A 14,530-nucleotide genomic window follows, 5' to 3' on the forward strand; every position below is an offset into this window, starting at 1 on the left:
TGTACATTTCCAGGAATGTACATTTTTACAAGACAGATGCTTCAGTCAAGGCTTGATCAAATCTCAGGTGGCATAATTCAAGTATAATCAGATATTCACTGTGGCTACTCTCTGGCTTGGACCAATGCTAATTAGGTCTCTAATTCTGACTAGCAAAAATGATTGCATTTGAGGACTTTCAAAAATTGTATGTGTATGTCTGTGTGTGTGTTTGCATGGATATGTAGAATGAGCAGGATACAATTCTTAAATTACATGTCGAGTGCCCCCACATTGTAAAGGAAAAAATGATCAGCTAATCAAGTGCCCTCATAGCATCACATCAAAATTGAACTGTCTGATTTAAGAAATGGGGAGTTGTTTTCCAGGAGTTTTGATAATTGCTATTTTAAACAAAGATAATTCTTTTTTGATGGTTTTTCTTTAGCTTGTATCAACTGTTCTATTGTGGGGGGTTCTTGCTGTTACAGCACAGGCACAGAAGCCTGACAGTTCTGATGAGTGGTTGTATTATATTAGTATGAATTGAAATAGAAAAGTATTGAAATGCAAAAATAGTGCATTATTTTTTCACTCGGGTAGATCTAAATCAGCCTTATACTTCCCAAAAGTATTTACTTTGCATCATAATATGGAATGAGATTTTTTTCCTGACCACTCATATGATAGTATGCAAATTAACTTTTGGTTCAGTCGATAAAACTGCATCTTCAAAGAAAACCATTGCAATGCTAAAAATATTTTTAATAATGACCACAGAAGCCATATTTGTGTCTTTCATCTCCTGAAGCTTCTTCTGGTTTTAATCAGTGTTCCCACATGAAGAACTGTGGCAACCTATGATAATAGAATCCCTATTCACATCTCTGGGGAAACAAAAATGTTCTCATTTGAAGAAGGTGATGTGGTGTTCTGCCCCTTCCACCCGTGGGCCCCTGCCTCTGTCACTGCCGGGGTATCTTGGCATCAGTTAAGTGGTTTCTGTCCTTTCCTCTGTGCGTTACTTTCTCATTGAAGTGTTTCTGCTGTCTAATTATACCCTTTCAATCAAATTAGAGACTGCAGCATCTGGTTAGTGCCTGTAACTGTTGCCATCTGCACCTAGATACAGTGCTTTCATTTAAGGAGGAGTGCTCAAATTGCAATCTCCAGCAAGAGCTAGAACAGTTTAGATAGAATGGAAATGACTTAAAATTATTCGTGGAATACTCTGCAAGCGCATGCATCAGGCAACCCACACTGAGTCATTATCGGACCTGGCACCCTTGGTTTCATACCCTTAAATTCTGCTTAAGCATTTTTCTGACTTCTCTAAAAGGCTTTAGGAAAAACAAGTGAAAACTGAGCAGGCAGTTATACCACGTAAATTCAAGGAACCTTTAATTTTTGGTCCAACCTTACATTTAATTACACTGCTGTAATGAAACCCAAGATTTAAATAGTAGCCACTTTCATTTATCTTTCATTAATCTGCAGATCCTTAAAAGAAAACCTTGCCTTTTGTTGGGTAGTAGGTGGTAAGATAATTTCTGGCTTGGGTAGGCTAGTTTCAGGTTGATAATTGTTGTTAGTCTCTCTGGACACTGCTCAGTGCTCCAAGTAGCTTCGAAAACATGAAGCAAAGTGGTTTGGTTTGTTTTTTTTTCTTCTCTCCAGTGGAATAGGAAGAAGTTTGTCATTCTGAATTTTCAGTCTCAAAAGCTATGTACAGGCCTCAAACTTGGAAAGTACTCTAAGAAGTCATTTAAACCACCCTGAAACCTCCATCCCTTCAGTCTGCAATTTGTAGTGTCTCTAGATAGATGTCTTTGAGAAAATCATTGGAAGCCAATGCAGACTCTGAAATGTCAGTGATTTATCATCAATAGAACATCAGGCTGTTATATCTGCACTACCTTAATTTTTCAAATGATCCTAAAGTGGCGTCCATGTGGAGTGCAGGCAGCCATGCAGTCCCAAAGTAACAAAGGAAAATGATCATTGTAAGGTCCCTACATTGAAGAAGAAACCGACACAGATGGAAAGAATTTCTACAACAGCTGCTGTTTGATCTTCCAAATGTTGATCTGGCTCTAATAAAACTAATTGTGAACCTGTATCACACACTGAGTATTCACTTACAGTGGACAACATCCCTGGTCTTGTTTTCTGCTTTTTTTGTTCTAGCAGTTGTCACTCAGTACATGCTTACCTAGCCTCAGCATTCATTTTAAAAGTTACTTGCTGTCAACCATGGCACCTGATGTGTTGAAAACAAAACAGCCCTGACAACAAAGTGCTGTCCCTGTTTTCTCATCAAGGCTCATGAACATGAGCCTGAACAGCATCTGTTGGAACCTTTTGTGACTAGAACCTCTGCAGAGGTTCTCTGATTAATTATCTCTGATTAATTCTGTTTACAGACATCCCCATGACACAGCAGAAGCAGCAGGGTCATTAGGCAGTTAATTGAGTGAAATCATCGTGGACACTGATTCTAATCACAGATTTGACATAAGCCTCTACTTTAGACTATGTCTGAAACCCAGCTGACTAAGATCTTAGAAGTATGAGATCACACACTTCTAGATTTGAGTGGTCACAGCTTTCTCCATGTCCTGTCTGAAACCCTAGTGTTTTAGTAGAGGTTTACAGCTGACAGGACAGTCTGAGCCTTGTGTGCATGAACAAAATCCATGTGGCAAATCTATCAAGCACAGTGGCAACCTGATGCCTTCTTGGGGGATCTCAGCTGTAGTGTCCACAAGGTTTCTGTTCTTCCCTTGCTGTCCTTGCCACTGGGAGAGGACTTGGATACAATGCAAGTTCTGCCACAGTTTACCATAATCTTACAAAACTTTAAGGAATAAGGCTTGCTGAAATTCACAGAACCAGTATTAATTTTCTTGAGTCACAGTTCTGATGTTACATTCCAAGTGATGGGCTTCATACCCTAAAGTGTCATGGAAGTATCACTTAAACTAAGGCTGCCACAAACAAAGAGAGGTGGTTGTTGCTGGTTGATTTACTCCTTTCCCCCTCCCTTTTGCATCATCTACCAAAGAGAAATCAGCTGATGTGAGTAAGCCAAAGAGTTTTACCAACAGTGTTCAGTCCAGTCTTTTCCGGCTGTTTAATTTAGATGACTTCATCTAAATTAGTTTTTGTGCAGACAAATCTAGGTCATCTTTTTTTAAGCTCATCTTTCTACAGAATTATTGCATCAGTGGTACAAGACAAAAAGTAGGGTGGAGGTTCTAACCTCCTGTTCTCCAGAATCTCTTAGGGCTTGGATTTGAAATAGAGAGGACAATGGTCTTTCTGCAGACAAAACATGCACCTTCAGCACATTGAGAGTATTAATTTCATGGTGAAATCACTAAGTAGTGTCTTGGCTGTCATGCAGCAAAATATGATGAAATCACTGCGTGTGATAAACAGAAGAATTTTTTGTTGTTGCCAAGTAGTGCTTACTCTAAATCAAGGACTTCTCAGTTTCCCATGCTTAGCCAGTGAGCAGGTGCACAAGAAGCCAGGAGGGAGCATAGCAAGGACAACTGACCTGATTTTTTTAAAATGCCAATATTTATTTGAAAATATTGAACTCCCATACTATGGCAAAGTCGTTATTAATCCTTAAGAAAGTCCAAATTCCCTGTAACACAGAAGGTTTTGTATTTCATTTCATAACAGCTGCTAAATTCCATGACTTAAAGTTTTCACTTTAAGTTTCAGGGGTAATCAATGATTTTCCGTGGTATCTCACTGCCTCCCCTCCCCTTTCCACATCCACATCTAAGCCAGGGGAGCTTTGTTTCAACTCAGCTGAAACATTTGCACCAAACCTCTTGATAGCACAAAGGAACACAGGAGGCACTGATACAGCTACCTTTTGTCTGGGGAACAAAAACTGCAGTTAAGAGGAATGAAGAGAGATAGGTAGGCTAGATAGGTAGGCTCTGACTCTTCCTTTTTTATCTTAAAGTGCAGTGAAGTTTGAAGAAAATCAGTTAAAAAAATGCTGACGCGAAAATGTCAGTCAGTCACTACTGCAAGTTAAAGCACGGGCCAGTCTTAGCAGATCCTAAAATGGACTAAGTTAACTTCAGTTTAGTTTGCCAGACTAAATTCAGATATTGTAGCATTCCTTAAATTTCTGAGTAGATAGAAGTATATATTGCTTTTCATTTAGGAGTGAGAGGCAAAAAAAAAAAAATAAAAGCACAAAGCTAATGTAGATACCTTTTCTGGATGTGCTTATCACTTTTCACAAATTCTTTTTGCTGCTTATTATTTTGTTTATCTATTTTGATTACATTTTTCTCTCTTTTCTGCTAAAATTCATCAGCTTATATTTTTCAGCTATAAATGACAAAAACTTTTATATTAACTGCAAAGTAAAAGAGGTATTGAAGAAAGTTGCTACACAGTCAGGACCTTAAAGTGGTTTTTTTTTAATGTTTACACAAATAGCTGTGGTGGCCTCAATACTGGAAACTCAGATTTGCATTTTTAAGCAAATGTCGGCAGCCCACCTGTTTTGCTAAGGCAGGTAAATTACAGTAAGGAGGAGTATTGACCTGAAGCTTGTTTTTGTTAAATTATACACCTTTCTGTCCACAGATGATAACAGAATATATTAATGGCTGTGCAGACACCTCTTCTAAGTGCCTTCAGCAACAAAATTTCATTTAATAGAAATCCAAACTTGCCTAGGCATGAAAATGCACGGTGAAAGCACAAAACCATTGTCTTTCATCTGCTGTGTAATAGAACTCTGAAATAATTATTATAATTGTACCATTCTGATATTTGTGAGCCCAGACTAAACTAATTTCAGAGGCATGGTTTTAATAATATATTTTTCCTTTTTCTACAGTAGTTCTAAATACAAAAACAGTGTACGGTTAATATCAGGATTAAAATGTAGGTGGGTTTTTTTTTTCCCCTCTTCCAACTGCAGCTACACAGATCTTTCTAGACTTGTTTTGTAAGTTAGATTTCATGAGGGACACCTGAGATCAGCACATACTTCAGAGCACTCTCCCACTCCCTCAGGGCAGTAGAACATCTCTGCAGCTGCAGTATGGTTTCTACAGAGAACATCTATCAGATGAAACAGGAGCTTTCACAGCCTGTAGTTAGCAGAAAGCCAATTTTCAATGAATTTCCCCAGTAATGCTGTCCAGTACAAAGAAATGTTTACAGCAGTGTAACACAACCGTTTTAATTCTGTCCCAGACTGTTATGTTTTAATCCTGTTAAATAAATGCAAGGATGATAAATGTTAGCAACTGTTAATTATAAGCAGGATGGACTTATTTATAATGAGTAAACTAATTATAATGAGTCTTCCTGGGAGATAATCACGGCATGGTTGAGATGAAAGTGACCTCTGGAGGTCATGTTGTCCAACTGCTGTGCTCAAGCACAGTCACCTAAAGCAGGTTGCCCAGGACCATGTCCCGGTGCCTTTGGAATATCTCCAAGGATGCAGATTCTACAGCCTCCCTGGGCAACTTGTTCCCATGCTCTGCCACACTCACATTGCATAATTTAATCAAAAATGCTTGGCAATTTTAGCAAAAGTAAAATTGTTCATGCATTTGGATATTTATTCATCAGAAGATGTCCAGTGAACATGTCCATGGCAGGGGGGGTGGAACTGGATGATCTTTAAGATCCCTCTCAACCTGAACCATTCTACAGTTCTGTGATTAACAAGGCCCAGCAAAGCCAGGCAGCATGAAATTCATGGTTCAGCTGAGAAGGGGCTAATGTTTAATGAAATCATTCTCTACTTCGGTTTCTAACGTGCTGAGTATTAGGAGGCCAGGAAAACAAATCTTAAGTGGGAGAAAATATGAGTGGGGCAGAAGAATACTGACCCATACTTTTTAATGTGAAAGCATAAATGCTTTAATAGCAAATCACAGTATTGTGATTATACTCTGTTGAAGGAGGTCCCTTTCTAAGGCAACTCAATCTCTAAGAATTTTTCTAAATCAGAATGTAAATGTTGGTAAGATCCAAGTCTTTCACTTTGTAAAGTACAGATAGTCACAATTTTAGCTGAAGTGGCATGAGATTTTGGTTAATATGCTGATAAGTAGCAGACTGATAATGTCATATGATTTCATTTTTGGAAAATTAACAAGAGTCATCCTAATGAGTAAAACACAAGGAAAAGTAAAAGTAAAAAAGTATTATGCTTATTCAGAAGATGCATGTTAATTGTGTAAACCTCTCATCAGACCTGTCTTATACATTGTTTATTAAAGTAATGACATCATAATCTCTTGAATAGAGGTTTGACTGAAAGCTTAAATCCTAGCCAGCATCTTTAACTGCCTAAACAATGCAGGAAGCATGGTCTGCTGGATACGGGGTGGAGGGTGAGGGAGGAACAAACACTAAACCTACATACATTCTTTCTTTCCCATTTCTCTTTCTTCCCAGAGTGCTATACAGCAAACGGCGCTGACTATCGTGGCACTCAGAACCAGACCTCCCAACATGCAGGGAAACCTTGTCTTTTTTGGAATGAGACCTTTGAGCATCCTTACAACACTGTGAAATATCCCAATGGGGAGGGAGGCCTTGGGGAGCATAACTACTGCAGGTAAGAAATATCCCATTGCTTTAGCATTGCCTGAATACCAGTGTTACTTTAAGCAGTTGACAGAAAATTGGGAAACATCCTGTCAGGCAGTGAAGAATGTCAAAACCATGGGTATCTAACAGTTTTTGGTTTACCCTGTAATCAGTACCCTGAATCTATAACTTTTCCAACCCAGCTCCCACACTTTCAGCACAGTCTCTATCATGTGTCCAGTTTATAAGGTGGCATAACAGAGAAAGACTACAAATTACTTAAATGAAAAGGTGGAGATAAAAAAATCAAAATTAGAGGGACACAGTGCAGTGAGTGTCTGGAAGAGTCTCTGGATGGACTTTATCTTCACGCACAAGCCTGGTTCTGTTACACTTCCCAAATTTTGTGCTAATGAAAGTTTTGTAGTGACAAAAAATTCTAATTGAACATCAGTGATAGAGTTGTTTGAATTCAGAAGCTCATCTGTCAGGGGTTACAATACCAGATTAAACCATGGATTAAGTGCATTAAAACATGCACTTCTGTTTCCTTGCCTTCTAGACAAAGTCCTCCATAACTATGGATAGAACTTAGAACAAAACTTAAATAAGAACTTCAGAATTTAGGGGCCAAATCAGAACTTAAGTTCAGAGATGTTTAGGCTCTGCAGGCTTTTTTTCAGCTCTGTGTCTCGGTAGGCATACTAATACAGAGCTGTGAAAAACACAGTGGCCACTGAATTCTTTGATATTAATAGCAGAATCAAGAATGCAATTTTGATTGTTTCTGTGTGGCAATATTCTAGACTGGCTGTATCTACAGGATCTTACTTTTGGCAGTCATCTCTGGCTAATATTTTGGTTAGTACAAAGCAAAACATGTACAAGCTGTGCAAAAACATGCATGAGAAACTGAATGTTTATCCAGATAGTCAAAAAACACTTGAAACTTGCTGTACCTAGCAAATGAGAACTTGGTAAATGTTACAAGAAGCAAGAAGCCTATAATCTGATATGCAAACCTGAGAAATTACTTAATTACTAAAAAGAGCTTTTTTACCTGAGTCTGCTAGGTATTAGATTATCCTCATTTTCTTCCTCACACTGCATCACTTTGCCACAGGTGTATGGAATGACAGTCCTAACTAATGGATGGCTTTTTACTTTACATTCTCTTGAAAGAAAGCTTGGAAAGTCACTAAGAGTGCCAGGGTATATCTATAGCATGCAAATATTGTTGAGGGCTGTGATACAGCTGGTTTAGTTCTTTCTCTGACATTCATCTGCTTGATGACAATGGACAAGTTGATTTTCCCCTTTTCTCAGGCAGCACATACCTCACAAGGCTTCTTTAAGGCATAATACATCGCCTTGAGATTTGATTTTGGGGACAACATTTGAACAATCAAATTTTACACTTGAAGTATTAATCAGAAGCATGTTACCTCTCCATGGGTGGTCCTTACTTGGAATACTTTGTTTACTGCAAGACACCCTGTTCAGATGGAAATGCCTCAGCATTCCACTCACTTCAACCATAACAAAATTATGAGGACTGAAATTTTTGGAGATTTTGAAAGACAGAGAGTTGTTTTCTAACTGCCATGCACTTCTGAGGTTGAAGACAAAGATTTCTAAAGACATTCATCATGTTTCTCTCCAATTTCCTTGCATTTTTAAGGCATTTCTATGTAGAATGCCATTCTCATTATTAAATTCCTGACATACGGTTTCTGTCATGAAGATGTAATTTTTCCTGTAACTCTGGATACAAGGGAAAATGGGTTAGTTCAAGTACAAGCTTCACTTGGTTTTAGTCTTCTACTTTTTTTAGCTACTGGAGGCTCTTGCATTACACCTAAATTCCTAGCATAGCTAGTCTTAGACTTTCCTGGTGCACTACTAATCTGTTTGAAAGCCTAACTAGCAACATTTTAGTCATCTAAACTGCACTGAGCCCACCAGTTGTTTTCAGCAGTCTGCTATTTGACAAAAAAAACATCCACAGAATTTCTAAAATTGGATCTCCCACAAAAGAGTTGTTAATAGGCGTAAATGACAACTTGCAGCTGAACTGACACTTCAGTAGGGCTGTGTCATTTATAGAATTCATGCCAAAGCACATGATAAAAAGATTGCAACTGATCCTAGTTAAAAGAAAAAGTCATAGTTAAACCTGACTGTCCAAAATAAGAATTTATTCTCTTCAATAGATCTTTGCAATGTGAATAGTCTTTCACAGTGTATATAGAAAAAAACTTTAAATAACCTAATGACTAATTAGGTATGCATTTGTAAGTGGTGCTACACAACAGCAAATAATTGTAAAAATAGTGATCATCATCATCATGGACATATAAGGAATTTACCATCAATATAAAGAGATCACTGGAATGGATTAGTCAGTTTTATTGAAAGAGAGGAAAATAATTCATTCTTTCCCAGAAGACTTTATCAGCTGTGTCTTTTTATCACCATACACACAGAAGGTTGGAGTCTGGACTATTTTGTACCAAGGCAGAAAATCAAGTTTATGAGTCTATGGAACCTGCACACAGGATGTGGGACAGAAAATCTTCCTCTCTGTCAGTACTGACCAGAAATAGCTCTGCACCTTTTAACCTTAGAGTAAAACAAAGCTATATTTTAGACATTACTAGCATCTTATGCTTGATGAATACTAATAACCAAAGCTATCTGAACTTTCTGATAATGCAAAACTTTGCAGTTTTTTGGTAGGTACTAGAGCAAAAATGGTAAAGGCATTGAAGCTTAATAAGATTGATTTTTTTGGTGTCTTTTTTGAAAAAAAATGATGAATTTCACTGAGTGTTTTTCTCTTTCAGAAACCCTGATGGGGATGTCAGCCCATGGTGCTATATTGCAGAACATGAAGATGGAATATACTGGAAATACTGTGAGATTCCGTCCTGCCGAAGTAAGAGCACTGTGCAGTTTTTTAGGCCTGCATCTCAGCTGAGCAGACTGGCAGATCCACAACAGTGGGCAGTGATTTCCAAACACAAACTAGGATAAGGCAAAACAGCTTTTTTCAGTTGCAGAATAAGTTGTATTTTAAACAGGTGTCTTGAGAGTTAATGATAAGATTACTGAATTGTTCCTCCTTTTCATCTCAGAATTACTGGATTATATTATTTACAAATAATACTGTATGACAGGGAATCACACAAAACTTGTTAAGTACTGCTAGTTCTTTGAATCCATAGATCATTAATTTATTAAAATCTAGAGGGCAAAAAAAAGGAAAGTTTTTACTAGGTGTAGAAGTGTCCATCCATTGCAATTTGCTCATAAAATTAATTACATTAGTTTAATGTGTATAGAGCATCATACACAGAATTGCTTGGAGGAAACATAAAAACAATATGAGAGGACACAGTGAAAAGGTGTCTGTGTGCTATATGGGAACTCTGGAGTAGAATTCTGTCTCTGGCAGGTGCAGATACTTAACATTGCTGTGAAACCACAACTTGGACTTTGATTTTTTTAAAATCAGATCATTTACAAGCTACTCACATGAAGCTCCTTTCCAGAATTTAATATTTTTAATGTATTCTATTTTTTACCATGTCCACAGTGTCATGATTTGTGTCAGCATCTTCCAAAGTTCTTTCCTAAATCACATTCTTTAAAATAAGCCCAAATATTAAGAAGATATTCTAGTCTTGCATGTTAACAAGCAACCATAGCTATACATTTTAGTAGGTCTAATCATTAATGTCTTCACTTGCTTTTCTAACTTCTTTTGTGCAAGTATCTTCTGTTTCTAAGGCATAACTTAGGTTTTCACTGCTGAGCACCAGAGCAGGTGTCCATATGTAGACACACATTTGATTGGAAGAAAGTTAAGAAAACAAAACCAGACAAGAAAAATGGAGCTAAAGTGATTTTTTTTTTACTTTGTTCATAGCTTTGTTGTTTTGGGGTTTTTATGAATGTGAATGACTCACGTCTTCATGCTAGGCAAACAAATACATAAGTGTGACCTTAAGACAGATGGCTTTTACCTAGACTTAAATACAGATTAAGGAGTCTAATTTAAATAACACAAAATCATTCAACACTCTGATACTCATTGTTCAGAGGACATCATACTCTTATTTTTCTAATATACAAGATATGATTTGAGAAACTTGACCCTCCTAATTAAGAAATTTAACTTGGTCTAAAATGAAAGAATTTGCATTTTCTTTAAAGACCACAGATGTTAACAAATTATCTGGATATGGCACCAGGAAAAAAGCTGAAAGACAAATTCTCTCCACTCCATTTGTTCTACACAAAGGATCCTTTTAAAACCAGCCTTGCTCATTTTCTCTGTGGTGGGGAGCAGAGGATTTAAACTTGGACACTTACTTGCACAGATAATCCAGACTTACATTTACAAAATGTCCTTTTGACCAGTAGCAGCTGCTTCAAGCATTGCACTGAAACTCGATACTAGAAAAAGGAATTGCAGCAATTTAGAGCAAACTGTACATTGCAAGCCCATCCAAATCTTAATACAAACCTCATGGTTTATGAAGCTGTGTAAAAAAATCTTTTATTCTTCACCAGACTTTCTGTTTTCAGTAAGCATGATGCTAAGTCATAGGACCATCAAAACTATCTTGTGAACTGTACAAATGAAATGCAAAGTCAGTTTTTGAATGCAAAACTTGACTTTTGTGATGGAGCAAGAAAGCAACTGTTTAAAACAAAACCTATTTGAAAATTTTTAGAGAAAAATTTCTTATATAAGCTTCTTTTCCTTAATGATATTTACTACTAGAAAATTATCTGGAACATAAGTTACCTATTAACTGTGCCCACATAATACCATGGCAGTGCCAGCAACATGAAGCATCTTGATTGCCTAGAGAGATTTGCATGCAATGATTCATCTGAACAATAATTAAGAATCTACAGTTAAGAGTTTTTCATTATGGTGATGAATTCACATGATTATCTCATGTGTCTCATTCCCTAATATTTACACATAACACTGCATGCTTCAGTCAGAAATATGTTCTGACATTCTGCATAGTAACATACAGAATTCAGCAGTGTTAGATGAAGATGGATGAGCACCATCACAGAAGACAGTGTAGTTACTCCAGGAGGAGCTTTGTCTTCCCTTTTCTTCCTCTCTCCTCTTTCATGTCTGCTAAGCAGAGTGGAATGGACAGAAACAAAATAAAAGGCAAGGCTGCAGCTCTGAGTGCTGAGAGAACATGTGCATCTCACATGGAGGATTCAGAACTGAATGCTTCAGATGGTTTGTTTGCAGTGCTGCAGCTATTCCTGACTTTTTTGGTCTCCTTGTTAATGAGGTTAAGTTGAAAGGAAATAACAACTTATACTTCCAAAATGTGAGAGAAAGAAAGAAAGGCTTCATGTTTATGACTCACATGACTCTCTCCCCATAAACAGATTTCATTACTGGAATCATATTTCCAGTGTGCATGTAGGTAACATAATAAATTTGATTGAAATATGGAGGAGGTGTTAAATGGCAGGGCCAGCTAAATTATCCAGATCTGTATGGAACACAGGAACAAGGACAGCTCAAACCATTTGTGCATGCTACCAATGGAAAAAGCTGGGAGGCTCTTCAAAGACAGCTAGATGAGCATAGCTGGAACATGGTTTTGAGCTCAAAAGGATTAATTCCATATTTTAATACATTGAATATGTGCCTCAACATGTAAAATGAAGAAGCTGTGGTGTTTGCCAGGACCTCATTACGTCAAATGCTGCTTAAAAGAAAAATAATATGCTTGTGCAAAAGAGGTGAGCTTTTAAGCAGAAGAGGACAAATAGATACAAATGGCTGAAGACTGTAATAGTGAAACATCACTGGTGAGCATGAACAGTAATTGCAGAACACTGACTACCTCATTTTTTTGCCAAGTTTCTTTAGTAGGCTAAATATTAAGAGGAAAGAAGGTTAAAATACTGCTGGGACACCAGAGACTTATTAGTCTTAGGATGTACGCTTGATTTAGTTAAAAAATTTAAGAAGTTTTCAAATTACTCAGGTTTCTTAGCATACTAAAGTACTAATCCTCTGGAGCCAAGGTTGAAAGGTCTCACTAATAAAGCTACTTTAAAAAAGAAAAAAAATTTAAAATCCCAGGTCTCTTAGGAAAATGAGCTAGGTTGGATAACTAGGAAGCTTTTTCAGGCCTGTGAAATCACGCACAATACAAAAAAGAATGAACTCTCTCATGAGTTATCTGCCCAGCTGTACTCAGCTGGGGTGGGGCTGCAAGTGGGGATTTCCAAAGGTATGTAAAATCAGGCTGTAACTTGAAGTCTCAGTACTTATATGAATGTTGCTGCAGGGCATATCAAAGCCATAACTCCATGCAAGTATTTATAATTGAAATTGTATTCTTAGAGAACAAAATTAATTTATGAACAGTATTTCAAGCAACGTTATGTCATTATTTATAATAAGTTTACTGGGTACTCTAATAACCAATGACTACATAAATAAAACACTCGTACAGGTCTCTGAGCACATCATGTCAGAGCTGTGGCAGTTAGGTGGACAAAAAGAATCCGTATCAATCTGGCACAGGAATAAAACTTAACATGGAGCTAGTAACAGATTTAATTTCAAGCATGTGAATAGATATGACAAGTGGGCAAGGGATAATTTTATGCCATTATCCCAGCACTGTATTGTACTCCACATCCTCTCCAGGGGTGGTCATGGCTAAATTCCAGTGCTTTGATGAAAAGTGCAAAACCAAAAAAAAAAACAACAGAGCAATGGTTTTTTGAAGGGAGAAAATTCTGATCTCCCATAGTGACCAAGGACCCTTGAAACATCATATTAATGTAAATAGATGGGTTGTTTCCTTAAAGTAATATTGCTCATTTTTAATCTCCTTGTATGCTGCTTCAGATTCATATCAGAATTCAAGTTTTAAATATTAGGAATTTCCCCTACATTAGTCCCTCCCATAAAACTTGCCAAACTCCATTCTAAATCAGTTTAGGTTCCCTTCCTCAAATATCCTGTTTTGAAAACTTCCAGAATGTCATGTTTGGAGGTCAGACAGAAATCAAACAGTTTAATTTCTATTTTCAGAGTATGCATGCCCGTAGTAAAAAAAACCCCAAGAAACACAACCCCTGTGAACCCCCCACTTAATACCTTGGGTTTTTTTAAATTGCCTCTTTCAGGAGAAATGAACAAGGTATTTATTCTCTATATTTTGCTGCAGCTTACTGAAACCAGCTAGACAGTCTTACAGGTATATTGCTGAGATGATATGATACTCTTTTGTCCCATCACTCATCCCTGGGCGTGTTTGGAAAATATGACAAGAATCATACAGAGCATGAGTAACAAAGATTAACAAAGAGTTCCCATAGAGCCCAGAGCACAGCGAGAGCTGCTCAGTGACCAGGTAGTGCATGAAGCACTCTGGGATGCTTACAGGCACTTTGGAATGACTGCTGTGTGTCACTCTTGCCAGTGCCAGGAAATCTGGGCTGTTACAAGGACCATGGGGAGCCACCACCTCTGACTGGCACCAGCGAGACCTCCAACAAGCTCACCATCCAAACGTGCATCAGCTCCTGCCGCAGTCAGCAGTTCAAGGTGATTGCTTTGACATCCATTTACAACACGTTTTCAAAGACAAAACGGCAACATGCCTAGAGGTCTTTGTCTATTTCTCCTCTTCCCCATTATTTTTAACCTTTGGGAGGTCTAAAGTTGCACTTTCACCATGGAGATCAAGCCCCCTCTCTGCATCCAGAGGAATCTGGACAAATGACTAATGAATAACACCAGGAGAAAACATAGTTGCTTACTGCAATTGTGAGTGTCAGGGTGCCCTCCTTTCCATCTTTCCCCCTAATCTTTAGCATCCTGACAGCCCAGACAAAAATAGCCTGTGGTGGTTCCTCTGACTAATCATACTTCTCCAAAACACAC

General features: G+C 37.7%; 1 protein-coding gene across 1 annotated transcript in view; it reads left to right on the top strand.

Annotated features, from left to right (window-relative positions):
- Positions 1-14,530, top strand: part of KREMEN1 (kringle containing transmembrane protein 1) — a 38,628-nt gene that overhangs the window by 3,418 nt on the left and 20,680 nt on the right. The window contains exons 2-4 of the mRNA XM_039724403.1: positions 6,439-6,601; positions 9,420-9,511; positions 14,067-14,191. Coding sequence (XP_039580337.1) covers positions 6,439-6,601; positions 9,420-9,511; positions 14,067-14,191 — 380 coding nt within the window. The remainder of the gene's footprint in view (positions 1-6,438; positions 6,602-9,419; positions 9,512-14,066; positions 14,192-14,530) is intronic.

The sequence above is a fragment of the Passer montanus genome, unplaced genomic scaffold (genome assembly GCF_014805655.1).
Source record: "Passer montanus isolate IOZ18808 unplaced genomic scaffold, ASM1480565v1 scaffold53, whole genome shotgun sequence".
NCBI lineage: Eukaryota > Metazoa > Chordata > Aves > Passeriformes > Passeridae > Passer > Passer montanus.